Consider the following 25,861-nt stretch of genomic DNA (forward strand, 5'->3'; position numbering starts at 1 on the left):
CATTAAATAAATGTTCATGTAGAAAACTGTAAGAAAAAAATGGAAAAAAATACTTTATGGAGAAGAGTTATTTTGTTGTGTAACAGATTAATGTATTCAGTTTGGAATAATGTTTCAGTAATTGGTATAAAATTGTTTACTTCTTAAATAGGTAGAATTGTAAATGGTATTTTAATATTCAAATGAATCTTATCTTAGTTCTCAAAGTAAGGATACTATAGTTTAGATTCCACTGTATTTCAAAACCTTGAATATATAATCAGCACAGCTTTATTTTTTTTTGGAAGGAAGTTGGTTTTTTTTTAACAGAAATATTGCATGAGGAGAAAGTAGTAACAGTTTTCCCCCAGTGAGGGGAATGTTAAAATGTGTTCCACTTCAAATCTAGATCTACTTCTTCAGAATTTGTTGTGGGGGCAGGCAAACACAATTCTACCACATTTTTCAAGATGTTAAAATAAGTTAATGTGATATTTCCATCAATGAATAGGCCATGAAATGGTAGACACACTTCAAGGTAAGTATAAACTCAGTGAAGTCTTAAAAACTGCACTTTTTGCAAAGGCTTATCCCTACGTATTACTATGTTTCCTAATTTTTTAAAATTAAATGGGTATATGGTGTGTCACAAAGTACTTGAGTAACACTCTTCCCTCCTCCACCCCACAATCATTTAACATTGTACTCTTCTTTGAAAATAGTTCCCAAGAATTCAAAACAGAATAGTTTATTTTAGATTCTTGTATGCAAACTTTTTACCTGGTTTACCTAATCCTTTTCTATTTCTGATGTGGCATGTACAACATGATAAATTTTCTGGTTAAAATGGAGCCAATCAAATCTGTTGCCTATATACGATTTCTATCAAATATTTTTTTAAAATAGAAGATGATTAAAATTCTGTGCTTGGTTGAAAATGGGAACTGCTGCACAGGGAAAAAAGGTAAACTTGAATTGAGCATCCTGGAGACTGGAAACTATGTTCCCACTTTGGTATTTTGCCTTCCATTAATGGTTGTTCTGTGATGATGGTTGTGTACACTTTAGCGTGAAAATGCACATTGGCTTTTCAGTTCTGTCACAGGTCGAACAGTGATACAGTGCAATCTGCACTTCCATTTTTTTCCAGGTTCTTAAGGGGACTAGAGATGCTCATATCGGTACTTACATATCAAGATGGCACTCTTGCCCTCTTATACAAGAGCTGGATCTTAGTCTGTTGTGCACTGGGTTAGACTGAACATTCTATATCCTTTCAAGTGGCAGAATAAATTTACAAGTTGCTGAATTTTAAGTTACAATTCACAGATCAAAGGACACAAGGATGAGTATTAATGTTTATTTCCTGCTTTAAAAACCAATGTTACCGCTGATCCAAATTGGGTGACAAGTTAGTTTGAAATGCTTCATTGTAAGCTACATGTGTAAGCAGAAAGCACTTTTTCCTTCTCTTTAGTCGGCTTCCAGAAGTAAGGAAATTCAAGGACTGTTTACGCCTGTATTGTGTACAAGACTATGTCATAGTAAAGCTTCCTGTAAAACATTTTTCCCTTCCTCCCCACCACAAGTAATTAAAATCCTCTTATAACATTGTCCATATCAAGCTGGATCGTATTTTTCAATTTCATTAAAATGATTTGTCAAAGGATGGATCTTCTGCATTCTGTATATAATGTAATGAGGAGTTAGAAAGTAAAATTCTTAAAAATGACTTAATTTAGAGTCCCTTCCCCTTCGACAAATATTAATTCCTCTAGGGGTTCTGGCTGACCAGGAAAAAACTATTTTCCATAGAGATGAACATCAGTTCTGCCCTTCCTCTTCTCTTAACATTACCGAAAGCTAGAGAGTGGGAGAGTTTGATCATTACATTTAGGTTGATTTCTTTTTGAAGTGCTACCCTTATTTTTTATGTATGTATATAGTCATCTATCCATCCATGAGATAGTTGTCTTTCCAGAGCAAATACTTCAAGCTGTGCTCTTACAATCTTGGCTGAGAAGATAATTTTGTCTTCAAGTTTTCAGCAAGTTTATCCATGAATTCAAACGTGTTCAAATAATCAGAGCGCTTCACACTGTGATTAAAACAAAGCAAAACAATAGTGTAAATTCAAGAGTATAAGAAGTGCTCTAATGTATCTATTTTTTACACAGGTAGTCCTTAAATTTGTTTAGTGACTGTTCAGAGTTACAACAGCCCTGAAAAAAGTGACTTATGACCTTTTTTCACATGACTTGCAGCATCCCCCGTGGTCATGTGACCAAACTTCAGATGCTTGGAAACTGACTTATAATTATGAAGGTTGCAGTGCCTGGGGTTATGTGATCACCTTTTGTGACCTGACAAAGTGAATGGGGAAACCAGATTCACTTAACAGCCATGTTAACAGCAATTCACTTAACAAGTGTGGCAAGAAAGGTTATAAAATGGATCAAAACTCCTTTAACTCTCACTTAGCAACAGAAATTTTGGGTTCAATCATCATACGTTGAGGGCAACCTGTAACCAATAGGTACATTGTCTTACATTTAAAAAAAAACTAGTTCTGTCTCCAATATTTAAAATGATTTTTGATTTGATTTTTATTATTAATGTATTTATTAAAAATTTCCCAGAAGCAGCTAGGACATTTTAGCCATCCAGAATCATTTAGGTGAGATGGGTAGCCTATACATTCATTAAATAACTAAATAAATTTTAAAACATTTTAAATATTCTGGTATTTCTTTGAAACAGATCACTTACTTAGGCAGCCCTTTAATGCAAGCAGACAAGTCTTTTGTCATGAAACCAGCTTCGATTGTCTCTACGCAGACATCCTCCAAGGCTGAAGCAAAATTCTGGAGTTCTTGGTTGTTATCTAATTTTGCTCTATGAGCTAGTCCTCTGGTCCAGGCAAAGATGGATGCTAGGATGATGGGAAGAGAGAACTCAATTAACATCATTGTTCAACTAGACATCTGTATTGCCTGCATTATTTTTCCCCCATGCTCAGTCTAAAAGATAACCCAACTATCTATATTGATTGTTCAGTATGACTACTGATAACATTCACTGAAATAATTCCACTTTATTCTCAAGCAGATTTTAGAGAGTAACCTGTGGTTACATAGCCACAGAGGTTATACAAATTCTCCTACTTCCCATACTCGGAATCTCTTCCCTTGAATAGTGTTCATAAGACTAACACCAGTTAATTAATTAGAGACTGGTCATCACAGTTTCATTCCTGGAAGCAAGTTTCAGTTTAACACCATAAATGATGTAGCAATAGTCACATACACAATGCAAACATTCCACATTTTTTTCCTGTAAACCGATAGGCCCATAGGGTTAATTCCAAGTCAGTGCCTTTTGCTGATAGATCTTTATGATTTCAAGGGTTCATTTGAGCTATGCTGTGACATTCATTTAAGACCCTATCTAGGTTAGACTGGGGATGGTGGAACCCACTTACCTATGGGATTAGTAGAGGTTTCTTGGCCTTTCTGATGCAAGCGATAGTGACGAGTCACTGTGCCATGAGCAGCTTCAGCCTCAACAGTTTTGCCATCTGGGCATATCAGGACACTTGTCATCATCCCCAAGGATCCATAACCTAGACAGGAGAATGAACTAGGCAATTGGTGTATTTGAAAATGTATCACTCCTTGTTTGGCAACTCTTGACTGCAGCAGCATTAAGAAGCAGACCCGAGCAAATCCAACTAACCTGACTACTTATTTTATCTAAAATGCTAGGGGGACTACCAATCTGAAAAAAAATATGATTATCTGGCATTACTAATAGCTGATCTTGCTATCAAATGGAAAGCGAACTTTTTTCCAATTTCATTCTTAAGGATTTTTTAAATTATCATTAATCTTTTTTATTTTACATTTAGTTTAGTACAGGCTGGTTGAGATGTACAATTTTCCAATTCAAGGCTAAAAAAAAGTGTGTTGCGCTATACCTGGTTTGATTCAAACAGAAATTGTCTATAAATTTTATAAAGAGAAACATGCCTTTGCAGAAAAATGAGTAAATATATTATCACATGTTAATTATGTGTTATCCCCAAAGCAAGTTGTCTTAACTTCACTTGGAAAATGTAGCATGTAAACCAGGCTTCAGACATTAACAAATCCAAAAGAACATCAGCAGTATTAGGGAAGAGGTGATGTAGACCAAACACTGAATTTTCAGTATTTATATTCTCAAAAAAGAACAATGATAAAAGTATAATTATGAACTGAAACTACTAATAAATTATATACAAAGCTCCTTTCTGTAAACTTCCTGAATATGTTAATTGTATCATTTTAATGGCCAATATTAAGAAAGTCATATGGTTGCCCAGTAATTTTGCAACAATGAACTCTAACGAGCTACATATAGCCATTCCTTCCCTTTTCAAACCAGGTTAGCTCCTTAACAGTGATGTATAGGTAGTCCTTGACTTACAACAGTTCATTTAGTGACAGCATTGAAAAAAGTGACTTATGAGAGTTTTCATTTATAATAATTAGTTTATTGATTAGCCCATAACCCATATCAAAATAGAGTTCCAAACATATGTTAATAAAATCCTATAAAAACAATTTAAAATGAAATTGGAGTAAAATATAATATATACACAAGTAAAATAATATAAAATTATATTTCAGTATCACCCCTACAATCTATGCTGATCTTATCCAAACCATCTTATTCAAGTACTGTGCGGTGTTAAGAGTTGTTTTCAGATTGTGGCCACACTCATGGTCATGTGATTAAAACTCAAATGCTTGGCAACTGACACATGACGGTTGCAGTGTCCTGGAATCATGTGATTAGCTTTTGCAACCTTCTGACAAGCAAAGAGATTCACTTAATAACCGTGTTACTAATTTAACGAATCACTGTGATTCACTTAACAGCCTTGACAAGAAAGGTTGTAAAATGGGTCAATTAAATTCACTTAACAACTGTCTCTCTTAGCAACAGAACCTTTGGGCTCAATTGTGATCGTACATCGAGGTCTACCTGTATTTGGAATTATACTGTTGGTAAGAGCACCTAAAAGTGCAGTATTACCTTGCATCCTTTTACAAATTTGAGTAAGATAATTGAAGTTCTGGAGTATACTGTAGTTCAGCACCATTGCCTAGGTTGGATGATGATAATCTACATCACCTGTTTGCTAGTGCTTGTAATCTATTTGCTTTTCTATGTAATTTAAATTTCCAGAAGTTGGCACTACCTAATCAAACCTAGCTGATCTTGAGAAAGATAAACAAAAGAGCGCCTGATTATTCCTTGGATACAAATCCTAAGGTTATAGGCTAGATAAGAAAGCTGAAAAAAGCATTCTACATAATGACAGCAGCTAACTTCAAGACAATTACATGGACATACCCATGTTGATATCAGGAGTGAACTTTGGATTGAAGGAGTCTACATTTCATGTAATTTAAAAATGAAAAACAGCAGGAGGTATGACCTCAATACCTGGGAAGATCTTGGAAAAGATAATCAAGCAACGAATCAGCAAACACCAAGAGGCAAACAAAGTCATTGCCAAAAGCCAACATAGGTTTTTAAAAACAGATCATGCCAGTCAACTCTTATTGCATTCTTTGACCAGGTGACAAAATTAGTGGACCAGAGGAATGCTATGGATATAATTTACTTGGACTTCAGTAAGGCATTTGATAAAGTAGACCGTAACCTACTACTTGATAAGACAGAAAAATGTGGGTTAGACAGCATCACCACCAGATGGATTCGTAGCTGGCTAACCAGCCATACTCAGTGTGTGGTCCTCAATGGAACTGCATCTACATGGAGGGAAGTGTGTTCTGGCTCTGTTCTGGGCCCCATGCTCTTCAACATCTTCAATGATTTGGGTGAGGGGATAGATGGGGAACTCATCAAATTTGCAGACGACAACAAGCTGGCAGGAATAGCCAACACTCCAGAAGACAGGCTTAAGATACAGAAGGATCTTGACAGACTTGAACATTGAGTGCTATCTAACAAAATGAAATTCAATGGTGGAAAAAAGTAAGGTTCTACATTTAGGCAAGAAAAAACAAATGTACAGGTATAGTATAGCTGGTACCTTGCTCAAAAGCAGCAAAAGTAGCACCAGGATCTTGGAGTCCTAGTGGACAGTCACTTAAATATGAGCCAGCAGTGTATTGCAGCTGCCAAAAAAGCCAATACAGTGCTAGGCTGCATTAACAGAGGAATAGAATCAAGATCACATGAAATGTTAATACCACTTTACAATGCCTTGATAAGGCCACACTTGGAATATGGCATCCAGTTTTGGTTACCGCAATGTAAAAAAGATGTTTACACTCTAGAAAGAGTACAGAGAAGAGCAACAAAGATGATTAGGAGACTGGAGGCTAAAACATACAAGGAACGGTTGCTGGAATTGGGTATGTTTAGTCTAATGAAGAGAAGGACGAGGGGTGACATGATAGCAGTGTTCCAATATCTCAGGGGCTGCCACAAAGAAGAAGGAGTCAAGCTATTCTCCAAAGCACATGAAGGCAAGATAAGAACCAATGGATGGAAACTAACCAAAGAGAGAAGCAACCCAGAACTAAGGAGAAATTTCCTGACAGAACAATCAGTGGAACAACCTGGCTCCAGAAGCTGTGAATGCTCCAACACTGGAGGTTTTTAAGAAGAGACTGGATAGCCATTTGTCTGAAATGGTATAGGGTTTCCTGCCTGAGCAGGGGGTTGGACTAGATGACCTCCAAGGTCACTTCCAACTTATTATTGTAGTAGTAGTAGTAGTAGTAATAGTTATATTTGTAGTTACTTTGTGCAAAACTATAGATCTGGCTGGCTGGTTATCATGCTACCAAAACACTTCTACAAACTTAGAGGCATTAAACATACCTTGGGCAACTGAGTCAGATTGCACATCACCATCATAGTTCTTGCATGCCCAGATAAATCCTCCCTCAGACTTTAGAGCTTGAGCCACCATGTCATCAATCAGTCGATGCTCATACCAGATGTTTTTGGCCTCAAACTTTGTCTTGTACTCTCTGGAGGGGAAAGAAAACTGAATGTTATCTGTTGTTTGTCAGAGGTCTGGTATATCTCATACTTTCGAAAATCTTTCCATAAAGAGAAAGTAAGAGAGGAACTTTAAATCCTTTCACTACAACATTTTCTTTTTGTATTTAATGTCATCTGGGAGGTGGGCATTTTATGTTTTCTGTTTTCCAATATAGTGAGAGTTGTTTTAAGCAACTAAGGACAGATTGGAAAAAACAAGTTAGTTTAATTCACAAACTTTGTGAACCACTCATGCACAGCAGCAAATATTCTGCTATCAACTTTGCTGCCCATCTTTCTTAATTCAACAGTTTAATTTTAAAAGCACATAAACATTAATATGAATATTTACCCATTATTGCCACTGAGCGCAGGTTGTAGAAATACTTATAGAAAATATCCTGATTTGCAAATATCAAGCACAGCCAGCTTTCTGGAGGAAAAGGGGACACTTGGAATAAAGGAACTGCCATATAGAGGGAAGCAAATAAATTATATTTATATGTGCGTTTGTGTGCAATCAGGGAACTAAATGGGAGAGTTTAGGCACCCATGTATCTATAGCATAGAGGATTTTTTTTAAAAAAAAATGAGTTTGCTTATGAGCAGTCCCCCAAAAACAGTCTTCTTAATTTTATATTCATAATCCTCTTCTGTTCACAGTTTAATATGCATAATCAGTTCAATATCTTCTGCATGAAATTTTGAAAACATTTTTAAAAAGCTTTGGAGAATAAAGTTTCAGACTCAGGAATTAATAATCCACTATGAAAGCTTACATAAAATAGTAGAATTTTTCTAAGAGGTATCCCTGCAAGTGAAAATATATAGTAAATTATTATTACTTGTCGTAGATGTCCTGAAAGATATCCTTAAAACGACCATCATATTTTTTCAAAATGGTGTTTTTGGTGCTCATGTAAAGAGGCCAGGCTTTAGACAATGCCATCTGAAAAGAACTGTGGGCAAAGTCCTTGATGGATTGGTCAAGGTTATACATCCCCAGAGCCACACCTCCGCAGCCTACATCACCAAAAAGAGAAGCACAAAGTGAAGAGGAAGAGAATGTAACCAAATTTTTGCTTACTAAAAGCACAAGACTTTTTTCTTTCACATGAACAGTATTTTCAAGGGTTGAATGATAACCAATTTATGTCACTAGTCTAATGTACATTAGCTATCATAGATGAATTTTTTTGTGTGTCATGTAGCTGTAAGGCTCCAAAAAGAAGCAACAAGACTCTTTACTACATGTAATACCAAGTTGCTCACTGATGTTCATATTCATTATTACTGTACGCATTATTACATTAGTCAGGAAAGCATACTGTATTGTATAATAGTAGCTTGGTTGCTAATTTACCAGCTCTGTTGTAGGACATGCTCGCATGCTTCCCAAAGTGCGCCACAGAAGGCTGAACTGGCTTCGCACCAGAAAGAAAGATGAGTGGCTCTTCCTGCAATGTTATCCAAGGCTCCTCTCCTTTCCCGGAGCCACCTTATAAATGGGTGCCACAACTGGGAAGGTTCAGAGCTGGCCGGAATCTGACTGCCTACATGGAACACCAACTCGTCTCCCCACCGATGTAGTATCTGTTTATCTACTTCTATAGAACATGTTTTCAAATTGTTAGGTGGACAGAAGCTGAGTTGAGTGATGGGAGCTCACCCCGACACACAGTGCTAGGACTCAAATCACTGGATCAGAGACCATCTCCAGTGTCATTAAGCCGATCGGTTACTGCGCCTCCCTTCATATCCATGATTCCAAGTCAGAGTGAATAAAACAAAAAGTGCAGAAATTAGAACTCGCTTGCTTGTCATATGCAATCTTTTTAATTGGCTAAAGTTTGCTGCCAAGAAAAAAACGGGCCACTCATTTCCTCTAAATGTGTAGCAAATTACGATGAAGTACATCTGAAACCACATTTGTTTTGGTAATTTGAAGCCTGTTGAACTCTCAAAAGGAATATGCCACTACTGAGCAGAATTATAACTAATATGAAGAAAGGCAGACCCATGTTGAGGAAAAACCGGTTTCTAAATTATGCAGAACAAATCACACACTAAGCCAGGAATATCAGTTTAAAAAAAGGCTTACTGTATTCATGAACCAATTCCTGTTTGGCGCGATAAACCTATATTGGACTTATTCATACAGTTACAATAGTTGCAGCATCTTGTGGTCAGATGGCTTCCAAGAAGCAAATTAGGGAAGCTGGTTTAGCTTAATGACCACATGATTCATTTAACAACCATGTGATTTGCTTAACAACTATGGTAAAAGTGTTCATAAAATCAGGTCCAGTCACATAACTCGCTTAGTGAGTGCATCGCTTAGCGATATTCTGATCCCAATTATGGTTGTGTCGAGAATTACATGTACTTGTAATGAAGATGGGAAGTTTCTGTCCCACACTCTTTTTTCTTTTTTTCTTTTCTATTTCTCTATTTTCCTTTTTTCTGCATCTTATATTTTTCAGTTTGTATTAGTTTTTATTCTAATTTTTAATTAAATTACAATGAAATAAAATTAGTAAATATCATCTACAAAGAAAAAAACTCTCCAAAATCTTCATAAAAATAGCAAAATCCAAAGGTAAAAACCCAGAAAGGAACATTAACATAGCAATGGTAGCAAAATAACTATCAGTAATAACACTGGTCTATTGTACAGGAGTACTATTAGAAACTATTAGGAATTACTACCTGGAAGCTGTTAAAATTATGGATGGCTTCTAATTGCCAAGTTGAGAAGCATGTAGTTACATTAGCTGGGAATGAAATACAAAATATAGTATGCCTGGAGTCTTCAGCCACGCACCAGCCTGTACTTGTTACTCAGTACAAGTTGGCACACAGCATGCAACTGTTATTCATGGCTCCAATGTAAAACAGTATACATACTATAGCAATTTTATTGGCTGTACCATAAACATCAGTTGTTCTTTATTTCTTAATGCATATTTTAAGTTGCAGAGATATGAAACGTATGTCTACCGATTAAGGGAAAAATATAAAGAAAACATGAAAGGAATTTGGTTCACAGCCTATATAAATGAAGTGCCTTATTTATATAAAGACCGAAATGCAACAAGGCAATTATATAAAGAATCTAGTATCTTTCACAACCTAAAATGCTCTCGGTCATCATCAATAAAAATAAGGAATCTAGTCACAATGTTATGGATAGGTGAGTGTAAGCCTTCAAACTGTCTTCAAACAAGATTTCTCAAGCTATTATTACTACTATACATATATCACCTTTGTAATATGATAAGTCCCCCTGAATGTTGGAAGTCTTCTCCTAAAGTACAATATTCAACTAAGTAAGTCAGTATTATGTTATCCATGCCCAACACTGGCCAAAACTGTAATTCGGAGAGGGGATTCAGAAATGGGAGACACAGAAATTCCTTGGATATTACAAGAATACTGTCTGTTATCCAGGTTGTTATCCTTCTAAGCTGCATAACCTATTACTAAGACTTTTGTAATTCAGGCATAAGATATGATAACACTTTCCATAAAGTATGTAAAATGTCAGATGTAAGGGATCTCAAGGTTACCTTTGTATTTCTTCCTATAATGCCCTTGCTCCATTTTTGACCTGTTTCTGTAGAAATATACCTCTCTCACCTCAGAGATTCCTTATTTCAACATTTCAAAAGAACCTGATTATGAAGAATCTGTTTGTGGCTCAGTGGGTTAGGACGCTGAGCTTGTCGATCAGATGGTCGGCAGTTTGGCGGGTCGAATCCTGAGTGCTGCTTAACACAGTGAGCGCCTGTTACTCATCCCAGCTTCTGCCAACCTAGCAGTTCGAAAGCATGTAAAAATGCAAGTAGAAAAATAGGGACCACTATGGTGGGAAGGTAACAGCGTTCCATGCGCCTTTGGTGTCTAGTCATGCTGGCCACATGACCACGGAAACGACTAGCACGCATGTGCGGGGGAACCTTTACCTTTACCTTACCATAAGCATTTTCCAGATTTGTCTCTAAAGCAACCTTTCCCAATCAAACTATTTTTACTGTATTTTAAAGACAGCTTTCACTATTTCCAATCCGAGATCAGGCTTGTTCAGAATTATGGGAATTGTAGTCCCATACACTAGAAGATATATTGTGGAAGACTCTTTTAAAAGCACCTGGAAAGCCTGTGAAGATATCCTTTACCAAGCATACATTAGAAGACTTCAGTATTTGCTTCTCTTTTCTTTTTTTAAGCATAGCTATTGCAGAATTGTATATGAATTGTAGAATTTCAAGCTATATTTATATTTATTAGATTTGGTATGGCTATCCACTCCAGAAGACTCTGCATGACTTCTATAAAGTAAGGCAGATTTAAATGCAATAGCTTTCACAACCACTGTTCCAACAGGTTTCACAAGTCAATTTTATAGCTTTGTGCAACATTAAAGCAATCTTAGATCACTCTAATTTTCAACTGTTTTTTCTACTGAAAAAAGGGGTGGGGATGGTGAAAAGGATAAGAGAAGCAATAGTGATAGCAGAATCTGTTAAAAAATCTAGGAATTTTTTTTCTGCACATGTCTTACGCTGATCACCAAGCACTGATTTTATGAGAAGGCAACAATTAGATTTCTCATCTACCCAGCAGACTGGTGGTCAGTTCCAAAGCCATACCATATTGTTATTAGTCCCTCTACATTTTCATTTCCAGATTAGTGGCTTGGAAATTGGGTAAATAGCACTTAATGGAGGCTTAGGTGTAATGGATTCCAGTTGCTAATATCTTGATGATGGACCCAACTTTTTCCATTATTTAATAGTTTGATCCTGAAGTGCCAATTATCTAATTCATACAAAAGCTTACAGGAAGATAACTGATTAGTTTGCTATCATTTCTTATAGCCTTCACCAATTTTCCACAGACAGCTATTTTTTTGATCAACACTTTAATTCAAAATACCTACTTTCAAAATTATGTACCAAGTAAGTTACAGGTTTGCCTCCATCCGCTGGTGTGTATGTCATCTCTACTTTTCCAGGGCCAGGAACCACAAAATCTGTAGCTCTGTACTATGAAACAAAAAACAAGAGTGCCAGTTTTGATCAAATGTTCTGTCATAATACCATATCTATAATATGGTATATAATAATATACCATATCTATTTGGAAACAATTTCTATTGCTGTGCCCTGCAGCTGTGGGAAAGAAGAAAACTCCTTGAATGGCTTCTTATAGTGAAACTGGCAACTTCAGTGCCGTTTTGAAAGAGGGCTCAAACTATTTTAATTCCTAGCAAAACCTGCAGTTTGCTACTCATCTTTCTAACCTAAATGCTATTACATGCATGTTTTATAACAATTCGTATAGTGCTGTAAACCTGATTGCATTTTGCTCCCCACCATGTGTATTCTCTAGTCAAGATTTTTAATGGTGGTAAGAAGTCATGCAAGTTAAAGGATAAACGTAAAATATTGTTCAGGATACTCACTTGGTCACCATAAGCATGGCGGCCAATAATAATAGGTTTTGTCCATCCAGACACTAATCGGGGGATGTTTTTGCAGATAATGGCTTCCCTGAAGACAGTGCCCCCCAAAATGTTTCGAATGGTTCCATTAGGTGATTTCCACATCTGTTTTAGCTTGAACTCTTCTACCCGCTTCTCATCAGGGGTGATTGTGGCACACTTGATTCCTACATTGTACTTCTTTATAGCTTTAGCAGCTTCCACTGTAACCATGTCATCTGTTGCATCACGATTTTCAATGCCCAAATCATAGCTGTAAAGAAAAGTCCCCAATAAATGACCACATAATCACTTCATTTATTCATGGTTCCATCTCCCAGATTTACACCATACTAAGAAACTGTTTTTGAAGCATCCCTGGAAAGGAGGCAAATCTGGCCACTAATATCCATGGAGAAATCTGAGATTTAAGTCCAGGGAAGGCAGTGCGTTAGTAAGCCTATCCAAATTCCAAAAGCTAATGCCAAAAGAGAATGTCTTCCTTTTCCAAACATTTTAAAACAGCTTTGATAAATCAGTTCCATAGCAAAGGCTGCCAGAGGAAGCTGAAAGAGAGAGAAAGAGCTGGAGTTGTTTCTGGGAAAGAAAAGCTGATGTTCGATCTACTAGGTGAATCAAGACAACCTGGACTCCTAGTGACTTTATGGGCAACTCATAATTACTGAAAGACAATATTTCAGTGGTATCCAACAGCCCTTCAAAGGGACTTTATTGTGTTTGTACTGCAAGTTGGACTCAAAGTAGAGCAATATCTTAACAAAAAATATGCAGTCTTATCTACTGCCTTTATCTCCAAACTTCAGACTGATTTGAGAGAATAATGCAGAATTACTCAGTAGAACCAGTAATTTTAATACTCTTACAGCAAGTTGAAGCGGGACAGGGTGTAGAGACAGATGGGTTTGATGCATTGCTTGTATAATAATAGAGGGGTGGAGTGGAAAAAAGGATAGTTTGGATTCTGAGTCAAAAAAGCAAAAGAAATTATCTCTCATGGGTTATTAACAAGGATAATTTATTCAAATTGCTTAAGATCTAGACTGTCTCTTGGGTACACTTCAACAATTGCACAGAATCTTATACCGGTTATATTTTTAAACACTGAAAAATGTTTTAGAAATATTCCAAACAGTATTTTAAAGCAGAGGCTGTTGTCTTTGGATGTTAACTTATTTTTCTGCTGTGTCTTAATCTACAGTTCACATAGCATAAAAGTTTTGCTTTCATTTTTATTACTTGTAAGCAACCTAGATTTGTTAAGGAATCAGGCTATCTTGAAACTGATTAAAACAATAACACCAAAGCACATGCTACAACACATGGGGCTGCCTCTGAATAATGCTGAAAACTACAGCTGATGCAGAATGCAACAAGATGGACAATTTCTGACACCTTTTATTACCCTCAGTTACTGGGTAGTCGACTTGTGAACACAGTTGGGACTAGAATTTCCATGGCTAAGTAAGGCAATTAACTGACTCATGTCCAATTTTACAACCTTTTGCCACGATTAAGCAAATCACTACAGTTCGTGAGTGAATCATGCAGTTGTTAAGCTTCCCTTATGGCTTTATCAGAAGCCAGCTGGGAAGGTCACAAATGATGATCATATGACCCCGGGGATGCTACAACCATCATACATACATGCTGGTTGCCAAGTGCCCAAATTCTGATCATGTGACTGTGGCACTGCTGTGACAATGGTAAGTTTGAGGATCAGTCATTAAGTCACTTTTTCAATGCCGTTCTAACTTAGAATAGTTACTAAATGAACATGTGTAAGTTGAGGGCTACTCCCAGATGGCTTCTGGGTGCAATTCAAGATGCTGACTGGAACTGCAAAGCATAGGGCTAAGCTGTTTTTGGGACTGCCTCTGTCCCATTGTTTCTACCAGCAAAGGGGACAGGTCCCTTCCCTGAAACAATGTCATCATCTTAAATACCAGAGTCATGCCTTCTCTGTGGCAGGGCTTTTCTCAGAGATCCAAATGTTCCTGATCCTGTCAGCTTATTGCAAGTCACTGAAGAAGGGCTTGCTGTTTTCCCAGGTGTCTCAGCCAGGAGGGTCAGGTGAGCCCTGCTGCTGTGGATGTGCATTTTCTGTATTGAAGTAATTTGTTCTATCCTTGAGTGTCGCAGCTTGTATGCTGTGTGTGGTTTATGTTTCAATACTTATACACTTCCTGGAATCACTGTTATGAAATGAGTGGCCATATAACACATTTATAGTATTGTATTTTTGGGCATAATTATTTAATTCTTTTTAATCTCTTTTTTAACTTTTGTATTTACATTTTGATATTTATTGCCCTGTACACCGCCCTGAGTCCTTCGGGAGAAGGGCGGTATAAAAATTTAATAAATAAATAAATAAATAAACAAATAAATAAATAATTTAAATAAACACTTGAATCCTGAAATTTATTAGTGGACCGTACAAAGTAACCTGCAATAATTTTATGTAAATGGACAATTTCAAGAAAGGAATACTGGAAAACACCACTAATATATACACCAAATTCTACATAAACCAATGTGTTGCCCTAAATTGTACAGGTCTGATTGGTTAAAATATTTGCCCTTTTAAGAGGTCAAAAAAGAAATACAAATACGTCTAGGCTCCATTATATAACATAAATCAGACACCAGTGGTATTTTAGCAGCTTCAGCACTTGCAAAAGAGCACATCTTGTTAAACAGGTGATCATCTACCTTCCTTTTGTCTTCTGGGAACAAAGTATGAGAGAAGTACGGTAGGCAAAAGTTCAAAATGTCCTGGCTTTCAGGACATTTCATTTATGGCTGACGCAATTAAAAAGAACTTGCTATCCTTTTGTCAAGGGGGCTCTTTTAATGGCCTTGACAACTAATAGAACAGCCAACTGATTAAATGCTACATGATGTTACCTCTGCCACAGTAGCTTCTGTAGGTTTATGGAATATGTGAACTAAATGGAGTCCAAAGGAAAGGATGCAGGTTTACACCTCTCCACAGTTGAGTTGTATTATCTAGCCTTCTTTGAATTAACAGAAAATTATATTAGCATGAAAGCTGTTCTCCCCATTGTCAGTGGTACCTAAGTTTTTTGTACTTAGTTTTCAAGTCATTGCAGTTTCCCGACTTCCTTCTAAGTTAATGAGTTACAAAGCTTAACAGAGTTTATACACCTTCATTGCCCCTGGACTTTGTGGGAATAAGAGGAAAAATGATAATGCAATATGGATAATTTAATTAAATTTAAACCTTTCACAATCAAGGCCTGGGATGGAATGAAGGCAACGTAATGACAGAAAAAATGCTGTTGTCAGGATATGTCTATGTTACTATTAGGTGCAAGTGGAAAGATTCAGGCAAAGAAACCCTTATTACTAGTCACCAATAACATTTAGAAGAGCTACTCAAAATTAAAACATGGGCCAAAGGGATGAAACCCCCCCAGTAATCATCTAAAAACTAAGAAGATCAAAGGCAGGATGCCCACAGACCTTCTAATGCAAGGGTCTTCAAACTTGGCCCTTTTATGACTTGTGGACTTCAACTCCCAGAATTCCTCAGCCAGGCATGCTGGCTGAGGAATTCTGGGAGTTGAAGTCCACAAGTCATAAAAGGGCCAAGTTTGAAGACCCCTGTTCTAATGTGTGGGCTGGGGAAAATAGCTTTTATTAAGTAGCTATTTTTCATAGTGTAGTGATGGAATTTATTACATTTCTCTGCTGGTTATGGCACATTAAAAAAACACAAGAACAAATTCAGTTAATTTGGTTAATTTAAAGCCACAGGACAGCCTTGAAATAGCTGGGCTTTGCAACGGTGTCTGAATGAATGCTGGCAATGTGAAAACAGATTCTTATCTTCAGGCCAGTTTGTGTACCTAAACCTTCAACTTTTAAAGCAAAGGTTTGATTATGGAATGTCACAAGAGCAAGGAAGCAATTGAAGAGCAAGGAGGCAATTTTGAAAATATACACACAAAATATAAATAGTGATATATCTTCAGACTTTTTTAAGTAACAGAACTAACATTTAACAAAAATACACATAAGCTGCATTTTCCTCACAGTATAGAGGATATACCTGTGAAGATCCAGGTCCACGTAGGGAAAGATCAGCTTCTCCTTAATCAGTTCCCAAATCACACGGGTCATTTCATCCCCTTGCATCTCAACCACAGAGCCTCCATTAATTTTTTTAGACATTGTAAGCTAATGGGGAAAAAAACACAGAAAGGTCTGATTTATCTCCAGCTCAACCTTTTAATCAAGCCCACAATTTGCACTTAAAGCAAGTTAATTCAGTATAAGTGTACATGTTTTGTAGTTCTATATGCTTTGTTATATCCCCTGTCCCACAATATCAACTGTGAATTTTTTTGTTTATTTGAAGGAAAGATATACACATAGATATAAAATTATGATATGATGGGATATAAAAGAACAAAATAATTTTATTCTTCAAAAATTATTGGAGATATATGGAATGTAGTCACAAGGAATCTACTTCAATAAGCTATGCAGTGAAAGTCTGTGATTTGAGACTTCCAACTATAAATGGATCCTATTTGTACAACATCTCTAACAGGATCAATAAGAGTAGGGATATGCATTATGGGAAGATGAAAACTAGTCCAGTCAACTAACTGAAAGTTAATGAATGTATCAGCCCTAAATTTCAGCTGGATGTAACTGAGATAATTCGTTTCAGAAATGGAATCTACAGCAGTTGCATGTAAAATGAGGTTACACAAATTGCTTCCATTGTGTGCGAGAGAAAAAAATGTCTTGTTAAAGCAAAAGTTGGGAATTGAAGCTGAGAAGAGGTTATCTCTGATTATATAAAAAGATACCCAAGAACAAATATGAATGGAACTTAAAAATTGGAACTCAATGAATGCACAGGAAAAAGCATGAATACTGAAATATTGCAATAAAACATGAACTGAATGCTGGCAGGGAAAAGCATTACATGGTCAATTTCTACAAAAGATCAAGGTGAAAGTGGATAAAGATAAAATGTAGGAATGGCTTACAAGTGTAACATTAAAAAAAAGAAACTGAAGGCTTGATTTTGGCTGCTCAGCAGTAAACTATTTAAACTAATGCAACCAAAGTCAGAACTGAAAAAACTGTCAAATTGATTCAGTTAGATTGTGCAAAAAAGCAAAAAAAAAAAAAAACCAGATCACATACTCAGCTAGAGCAAGAAGATCACAAAAACTGATTATAAACAACATAACACAGTCACCAAAATGATTCACTGGAACAACTGTAAAAAATTTTATGTACCAGTAATGAAAAATTGGTGGCAACACATAGCTGAAAAGTAATAAAAATCAGCAGGTTAAAATGTTATGGAATTCCCAAATACAAAGTGATAAAAGTTTTGGCTTATATCACATCAGATTTAACTGTGGTTGAAAAGAAAAAAGTATGGATAAAGGAGGTGGCAACACCAAGGGACAGTAGACTAGAAGACAAAGAATTGAAGAAAAATATAAAACATCAAGATCTGAAAATTGAAGTTGAATGATCATGGCATAAATCAACCAAGGTAGCCCCAGTGGTTACTGACACATTGGATAACATACCAAAAATTTTGGATGATACTTACAAAATATGTATTGACAAAATTTCCATCTGTCAGTTACAAAAGGCCACTCTGGTTGGATTGGTTCATATACTATATCAATATGTTACAACATCCTATATGTTTTTAGGAGGAACTCTGAATATGAGGGCCAACACTAGCTAAAGAACTGGCAGCTGTGATTTTACATTTTTGTATATATAAAAGTAATAATATTTGCTCAGGTCCTTGGGAAGAACTCAATAAGTGAATAAAAATGCAAGATCCAGTCTAAACATCTGACTGACCAATCATAGAGATAATTTCACTGTGTATGCCTCCCAACTCCTAGCAACTCTGGGCTAAATAACTGTTCCTTTATTTACAGGCCACCTAGTAGCTGAATTATATTATTTATAAAAAATGACTGTACTATTAAACCTTTTTGACTGCCCTGAAAGTATGATCTGCTCATGATCACTCATGCCCTAGTCATCGCCTGTATGGGCTAGTGTAATGTGCTATACACGAGGCAGCCCTTGAAGAATATCTGGAAGCTTCAGCTGGTATAAAATGCCCCTAATGTTATACACGTTATACACATTATATACCCCTGCTTCATGAGCTGCAACGTTATCAGTTTGCTTCACAACCATTTCAAAGTGCTGGTTTTAACCTTTAAAGCCCTTCATGGCATTAGGATGGGTTAAGGAACCACCTTTACCCAATTACATCTGCCCAGCCCATTAGATCGGGTAGAAGTGGTATGTTGCAGGCTTCATCTTTGAAGAAGTTCCATTTGATGGGACCTCCTAGGACATGGGCCTTTTCTGCAATGGCACCTGCCCTCTGGAACATTGTCCCCTATGAGATGAGATCTCTACCATCCTTCTGGAACTCTCTTAAAACCTGCTTATGTCAAAAAGCCTAGTGATTGCAAGGAAATGGTAATTTGATTAGACGGCATTGTTTATAACCTGATGTTAACCTTTTATAGTAAAAATAAATTTCTGTACTTGTACTTTCAATGTTTTTAAAATTGATTTCATGATTGTTTTGTATGACACTGAGTGTCACGTTTGTGAAAGGGGCATATAAATTTAATAAAAATGCAGGGCTTGGTCCTGATTGAGACTACTGTACTCTGCATGTTTGGGAAAGCCTAAAGTTTTGCAGTCCAGCCACCTGCTTATATAGCCAGGACATTGTTTTCCTTCCCTTAATAAAATCTGTTTGGCTGCTAAAGGGACCCTTATATATTTATTGTCTGAAAATGATACCCTTCAGAGGAAGATATTCAAGGAAATAAAACGCTCCTACCTGCCCCTTGACCTTAGTCAACAAAAAGCATAGCTTTAAAATGTTCTGTGGCCAATTGATAATCCACACAGGTATTTGCTTATGAGTGTTAGTTACGAAAGAGCCATGACTTGGCAATTTTACCTTCATAAGATATCTAACGCTGTATATGCAAAAGTCAATGAAAGAAGCACATGCTGTTGGCTCCACTCTGAAATTATTTTTTGTAGTACTACACAGTAGTAATAGTAGACTGTTTGGGCCAGGCTACAGTCTAATCATGTGAGTATATAAGAATAGCACATTCCACAATAATCAAACTAGCAGAAATACTTATTGTACTGCTGCAAGATATATTTAAAAAGATATAAAAATATTTTCCTTATGGAAAGAGATGTTTTGAACATGAAATCAATAAACTGTTAAATTACACTATTAAATTTAACTCAGAGTTTATCACACAGAGATTGTAAATGTGATAAACTGTGACAAAATGTCATTTTAAAGCAAAGTATTCATTCTGGCATAATCTTTTCAAGATCAATTCTCTTCTCCATCATATAATGAAATGGCCTCCAAACCATCAAAATTTTGATGTACAAATGTAACTCATGATCATTATATACAATAGCCTGATTTGCATTTTATTAATCCATTATTCATTTGACATTGGCTGGTTGAACTAACTATAGCTGGCCTGGCCTGATGGGATGGGGTTGGGTTTTATTAATGTGTTTTAACCTATTTTTAACGTGTTTTAACTTATTGTAAGAGTTGTGGGCATTTTGTTTAATCTCTTTTAATTTTTGTATTTTGTCTTTTAACATGTACTGCCCTGTTCACCACCCTGAGTCCTTCGGGAGAAGGGCGGTATACAAATAAAATAAATAAATAAATAAATATAACTCTCAGGGCAAAGCTGCTTAATCAAGTCCAAATAAACCATAAAGTGGCTTACTGCAAAATGTAAACCTGACTATGGTTAGTGCTCAACTTTCAACTGTTTGAAAGGTACAGCACCGAAAAACAGTGACTTATGACCATTTTTCACACGACCATTACAGCATCTGCATGGATGTGACCAAAATTCAGATCCTTGGCAACTAGATCATATTTATGACAGTTGCAGTGTCCCAGTCATGTGATCACCTCTTGTGACCTTCTGACAAGCAAAATCAATGAGGAAGCCAGATTCACTTAACAATCATGTTACTAACTTAACTGTTGTGATTCATTTAACAACTGTGGCAAGAAAGGTCATGAAATGGGACAAAATTCATTTTAACAACCATCTCACAGCAACAGAAATTTTTGGGCTCAATTGTGGTCATAAGTCAAGGACTACTTCTATAAATTTTCATTTGCCTGGGAAAATACCATCCATCTGCAAAATAGTTTCTCCTTCCTTATGTCCACCCTTAAGACTTAGTGAATGTCTGGGAAAGGGATTTGAAAAAAGGGAAAGGTGTTGCAATTAGAAGGGTGCTTGCATAATATTGGATGTGTTTCAGAATGTTGAAATAACCGGTATTCTGAAATCCATAATTAAACAGGCCTTATCATAGAAAAGAAAGACTAAGAAAAATGCCTGTATGCAAAATTATAGTTCTCAGAGATATTTTACATATTTATTTCACCATTAGCTTGCTGCAGAAATTAGATGTGTCTAAACATAACTTCATGGCAAAATCAAAACAAATGAAAAAGGCTATAGAGCCTTTAATAACTGGCTGCTAATTAGGCATGCTAAAATGATCCTTTTGTTTCCCAGGATTTTCTACCATTCTTTCCAGAACTATATCTTTAAATATATTTAGTAAAACTAGTGGACTTCAGTGAAAGAAACCTTAAGTATGCCACCTTGAATTATATAAAATAAAGTGGGATATTAATTCTAATAAACAAAATATACTTCAAATTAAAATGTTGGTTTTGTTAGGATAGTGGCTAGGTACTGACCATCTCAATCAAGCCAAAAATGGGACCAATTATTTTGAACATTTCCATCTCACATTTTCATGGTCACACTTGTAATGGAATTGTTGGTTACTAACAAACTAACCTAAATGCAGAATACCATAATCACATAAACCACAATCACATAATACCACAAAGCCATTATCTTACACAAAGACTTCCAAACTGATAGTCAATTAAGGAATAAACCTGAAATTGATTTTACCATGTTGAATTTAACATTTCTGAAATCATTTAACTGTGCAAATATTATTATAACTATCCCACAATCCCACACATAAACCAGGATTAGACTAAAAAAGGACAGATGTATCCATTTGACCCTCTTATTCTAGGAGCAAGGCAGTTGTTACAATATGCTATAAAGAAAATAGTCTGTAATCAAACTTAACCAAACCAATATAAAACAAAAGGTGAAAAGCTTTCTCAGCCATTTTGACTTGTACAATTTTGAGGGTGGGGACAAAGAGTCAATAGTGAAAAGCAACAAGAAACAGAAAAATATAAAGACTTGTACAGTATATACAAATGGCTTTTCATATCGGTTTTTTTTAAAAAAAATTGCATTGTCAGTCAGACTAGTTAACTGCAGTAAAAACCGCAAAAGGGGCCGTGCAAGCTTATAATATTTTAGTTTTTAAGCTATTTGTGGCTTCAGCGGCACAATAACCCTTGCTAGCCTTTAAGATACTGCACGACTAGTTGCTTTTACTAACCATTTGGAGCCGAGTAATCCATGCATCCCGAAGAAGTGCAAGGCGAAGCAACAGAGGAGACTCACCTCTTTGGGCAGATAGGAATCACTGAACGACTTGGGAGACTTTGAAAAACAGGACTGGAAGATCCCAGGACGAGGAGGGCTTGCGTTGTCACTGCTCGTCTCGCTCCCACTGCCACGGTCAACCTCTACCGCTGGGTAGCTGCTGCTGCTGGTGCTTGTAGTACCGCTGTCGTTTTTACTCGGGGCGTAGACTCTGCAATAGGTAAAAAAAGAGCAGGTTTAAATGGATGTCTGCTTCGGCCACACCTCCTCCCAGTCTCGGTGACGCCCACAAGAAGGTCCGATACTTCGTCCCTCCTTTACTCTCCAGCTGCCCAATAGGGAAAATGAGGAAAACCGCTTCGCCAATGCGCTCTTCCCACGCGCTTGTCACGAACCAGAGAAGGGAAATGACTGGAGAAGCTTTGTAATGGGGGGAGGGGAGCGGGGAGGGAGAGGGAGAGAAGTACAGAACACACAGAATAAAGAAGAGGAGTAGAACAAAGGTGATTTGATCATGTTCCGCGACCTCAAAACTTTCTTTTTCCATCAGGCTGACCTGGATTGATGATGGGTTTTTGAAAAGTTTTAATTTTTAACTGTGTAATTAATATTGGGGGCTGTTATTTCATTTTTTTCTTAACTTTTGTACTGTTGTTTTTTATTGCTGTTAGCCGCCCTGAGTCCTCTGGGAGATAGGGCGGCATATAAGTCCCATAATAAATAAATAAATAAATAAATAAATAAATAATAAATAAATAAATAAATAAATAAAAAATAAGCAAGCTAGATATTGCCGCGAACACAAATGCATTTTTTCTTGTTCTGCCTGTCTTGCCACCACTAGCAAGCGTAACCTATCGCTTGGGCTGAGTTCCTCGGATGGGTGCGGGATTGCAGGTTTAAGAGTTCGCAGAGAGTCTCCGGCCTCCGAAGGTTTAACAGAACAACAGCTCAGACTTCAGATCCTTGAAGTGGTTGGGGTTTCATCCGGCTGTCCAAACAGGAAGGTTGACTGCCGTTGATCTTTGATCTTGACCCTGACTGGTCGTGAGCGAACAGAAGCTCTCAAGGACAAACTGAGAATCGGCTGGGCTTTATTTTGACACTTTGGGCTGCTTTTCTAGATAGAAGAACGCTGAAATCTTTACACTCAGACAGCTGGTCTCCCTCCCGCAAAGCGTCATTAATTCATCCCCATGCAAGCCTGCTGGCCAATTTGTATGAGACAGGAAAGCAAGAAATGAATGAAGGGATGTCACGGGGAAGGAATGACATGTCAGACTTTCCAAATTATGTTCCGTTGTCTTTCTATTCAGGCCGCAGGAAAAAGCAGAGAGCGCAGTTTCTCAACCCTGACAGCTTTAAGTTGGGTGGACTTCTGGGAGCTGAAGTCCACACATCTTAAAATTGTCAAACACTGAAGAGACAATGCGGAATATTGACTCCTTGAAGGTGTCAAATGACCATCAGGTATTATTCCTATAATTCTGAAGTGTTAATGGCGAGTTTTTCATGATTCCATAAACCTATTGTTCCATAAACCTATTGTTCAAGCGCCCCAAATTAGTTTTGAGTTCAAATTGGACCTGTCTGTTGGGTGGGTAATTGACTTATAAAATTTCACACATGATTGTGAGAATTGTATTAGGGCTTAATTACAGCTCCCTGCATCCCATTGATATTGTACAGCTTAACTGATGCAACTACGGTATTGTTTAGGAATTTATTGGATTAATTCTCAGTAAGAAACTACACCTGGGGGGCGTATTTCAGACAGGGAGAAATGCACATCATTAATGTATTTTCTCTGTTGGCTGCCTCGAGCTTCTTCTTTCGACACGCATGCGAGTTGACAGCGACGAGTTCTTATGTCATTTCTACCTGTAATATTGCTTTATGATTGGACATAGAGCATGTTCGCATTCAGAAGCTGCAAAACTTCAGACAAAGCCAGCTAATCGGTGAGAATTGGTTCCCCCCCCCCTTTCTCGCATACGCTTGATGACACGTTCGCGCGTTACCAGTCATAGCATTGTACGCTCGAGCTAAACGGCGTTGAAAACCTCGGTCGATGATTGCAGGGTCGTTGGTTAATGCCTGCGTGCGTTTGGTTCATCTCTCCGGCATCAATTGGATTGCCTCCGAGAGTCCGGAGCAGATGGGGCTGGAATAGCTCCTCCTCCGCCGCTTTGCTTTCGCGGAGGAAGAAACAGGAAGTGGATGGTGAGGAGGAACGCGTCCAAGCCGGGTCAGCTGTTCTCTTAGCCGGGCGTCTTGGCTCCCTTTGGCCGCCCCCTCTTTGATGGTGTTGCCTCTTGCAGAGCGGAGCACACGAGACCCGTGGCGGGAGACAGAAATAGCCTGCTGGAGCCTACCGAGAGGCGGGTGAGAGGCGGCGAACAAAGCGATTTTTTTTCCTTCGCGAGGAAAGGAAGCGCGCGGGGGGGGGGGGGGGGCTTTTCACGCAGCCTCGTATAGATTCCGTGTTTTAGCTTTATGGGCTTCAGCCTTTCTTAGATCCTACATATGGGGCTGGTCCGTAGCGATAATAGATTTTTTTTTAAAAGTGCTTTGGCTATTTAGTTCTTTCCTGTGCCCTTCCAAATTTTGTCCCGTCTTTTCTGCTGCGCGGTGGGACATATCCGTAAACCAGAGATTTTGGGGTGGGAAAGTTAACAATCGGGTCCTGCAGGGCGTATCGAGACTCTGGGGAATGGGAAAAGATGACACAAGATGTTGCTGTCCGCGACGGAGCAGCCGTCCTGCCTTGTCTCGTAGTTTGTGAGGAAAGGAGGCATCCAAAAAAGATTCTGCTGAAATGAACAATTGCAAAATAGAGGATTGTTGAATGAATGAACCTTTATTGTCAAAGTACAACCATGTATACATTGAGATTGGCTGAGCCTCCCTTCGTGCCCTCACCCCCAACTTAGAGATTTTTTTACCCTTGTATGCTGAATTGCACTTGCTTCCCCTAGGGTCGTTTTGAAAAGTGTAAGAACCCTTTGCCAATTAGGTGAATGAATGAATGCTTTTATTCACTGATCAGAATGGCAACTAGATAAATTGCTCCTATCTATTTTGAATTGTACACCTTTGGAACGAAGAGTGAGTGATGCACACTACATTTCCTAATACATTTTCCAATTTTGGGCTTCTGTTGGGATAGGCTTGTAGAGGCACTTTGATTTAAAACAGGATAGAACTACACTTGCATAAGGTTAAAGATATTCAGACCATTTCAGGTCATATAATTGATTGCACCCATATTCAAATGAAATATGTGTAAGACGAATGAATGTTCCCTTTTGAACAGATACCTTGGATGCATTAAAGCTAGGATCCTGTTACCCTTTTTTTAGAAAGATTGCATGGGAATCCTAGAAATAAAACTCCCTAAAATCCTTGTGGTGAGCATTGTTTTTAAGAAAAGGAAACTAAATTTTCATCGCATTAATGATATTAGTTAGAATAGTTACTTTTCAGCCCCATTAGTGCTGTGATCCTTGTCGTCCCCTTTGAACACTGTTTTATTCAAGCTGGTGAGTTAATACAGAACGTTATTTTGTGATATATTTGGAAATTCAGATTTTTGTGTAACAGATTTTATCCAATATGGATTCTTAAGTTTGGGGCTTATTCTAAATAAAGAATTAAAACATTCTGTTTTTTGAAAGAATTTTGTTCTTATCCCTAGGTAATAAAC

General features: G+C 37.3%; 2 protein-coding genes across 3 annotated transcripts in view; one reads left to right on the forward strand and one right to left on the reverse strand.

The window, feature by feature from the left end:
• Positions 1-24,311, reverse strand: IDH1 (isocitrate dehydrogenase (NADP(+)) 1). The gene is made up of 10 exons (XM_081313419.1): positions 24,219-24,311; positions 22,174-22,366; positions 16,629-16,756; positions 12,515-12,806; positions 11,990-12,095; positions 7,893-8,070; positions 6,883-7,034; positions 3,461-3,601; positions 2,749-2,911; positions 1-2,077 (listed from the first exon to the last, which is right to left on the reverse strand). Exons 1-10 carry the CDS (start codon positions 24,269-24,271, stop codon positions 1,984-1,986), a joined length of 1,500 nt encoding a protein of 499 aa, XP_081169545.1. The 5' UTR covers positions 24,272-24,311; the 3' UTR covers positions 1-1,983.
• A 47-nt stretch (positions 24,312-24,358) lies between these two features.
• Positions 24,359-25,861, forward strand: part of PIKFYVE (phosphoinositide kinase, FYVE-type zinc finger containing) — a 99,039-nt gene continuing 97,536 nt past the window's right edge. For both annotated transcript variants that reach the window (XM_081315177.1, XM_081315178.1), the window contains exon 1: positions 24,359-24,540. In XM_081315177.1, the coding sequence (XP_081171303.1) occupies positions 24,458-24,540 (83 nt within the window). In that variant the 5' untranslated portion in view covers positions 24,359-24,457. The remainder of the gene's footprint in view (positions 24,541-25,861) is intronic.

Source organism: Vipera berus (genome assembly GCF_964194415.1).
Source record: "Vipera berus genome assembly, chromosome: 1".
NCBI classification, from domain to species: domain Eukaryota; kingdom Metazoa; phylum Chordata; class Lepidosauria; order Squamata; family Viperidae; genus Vipera; species Vipera berus.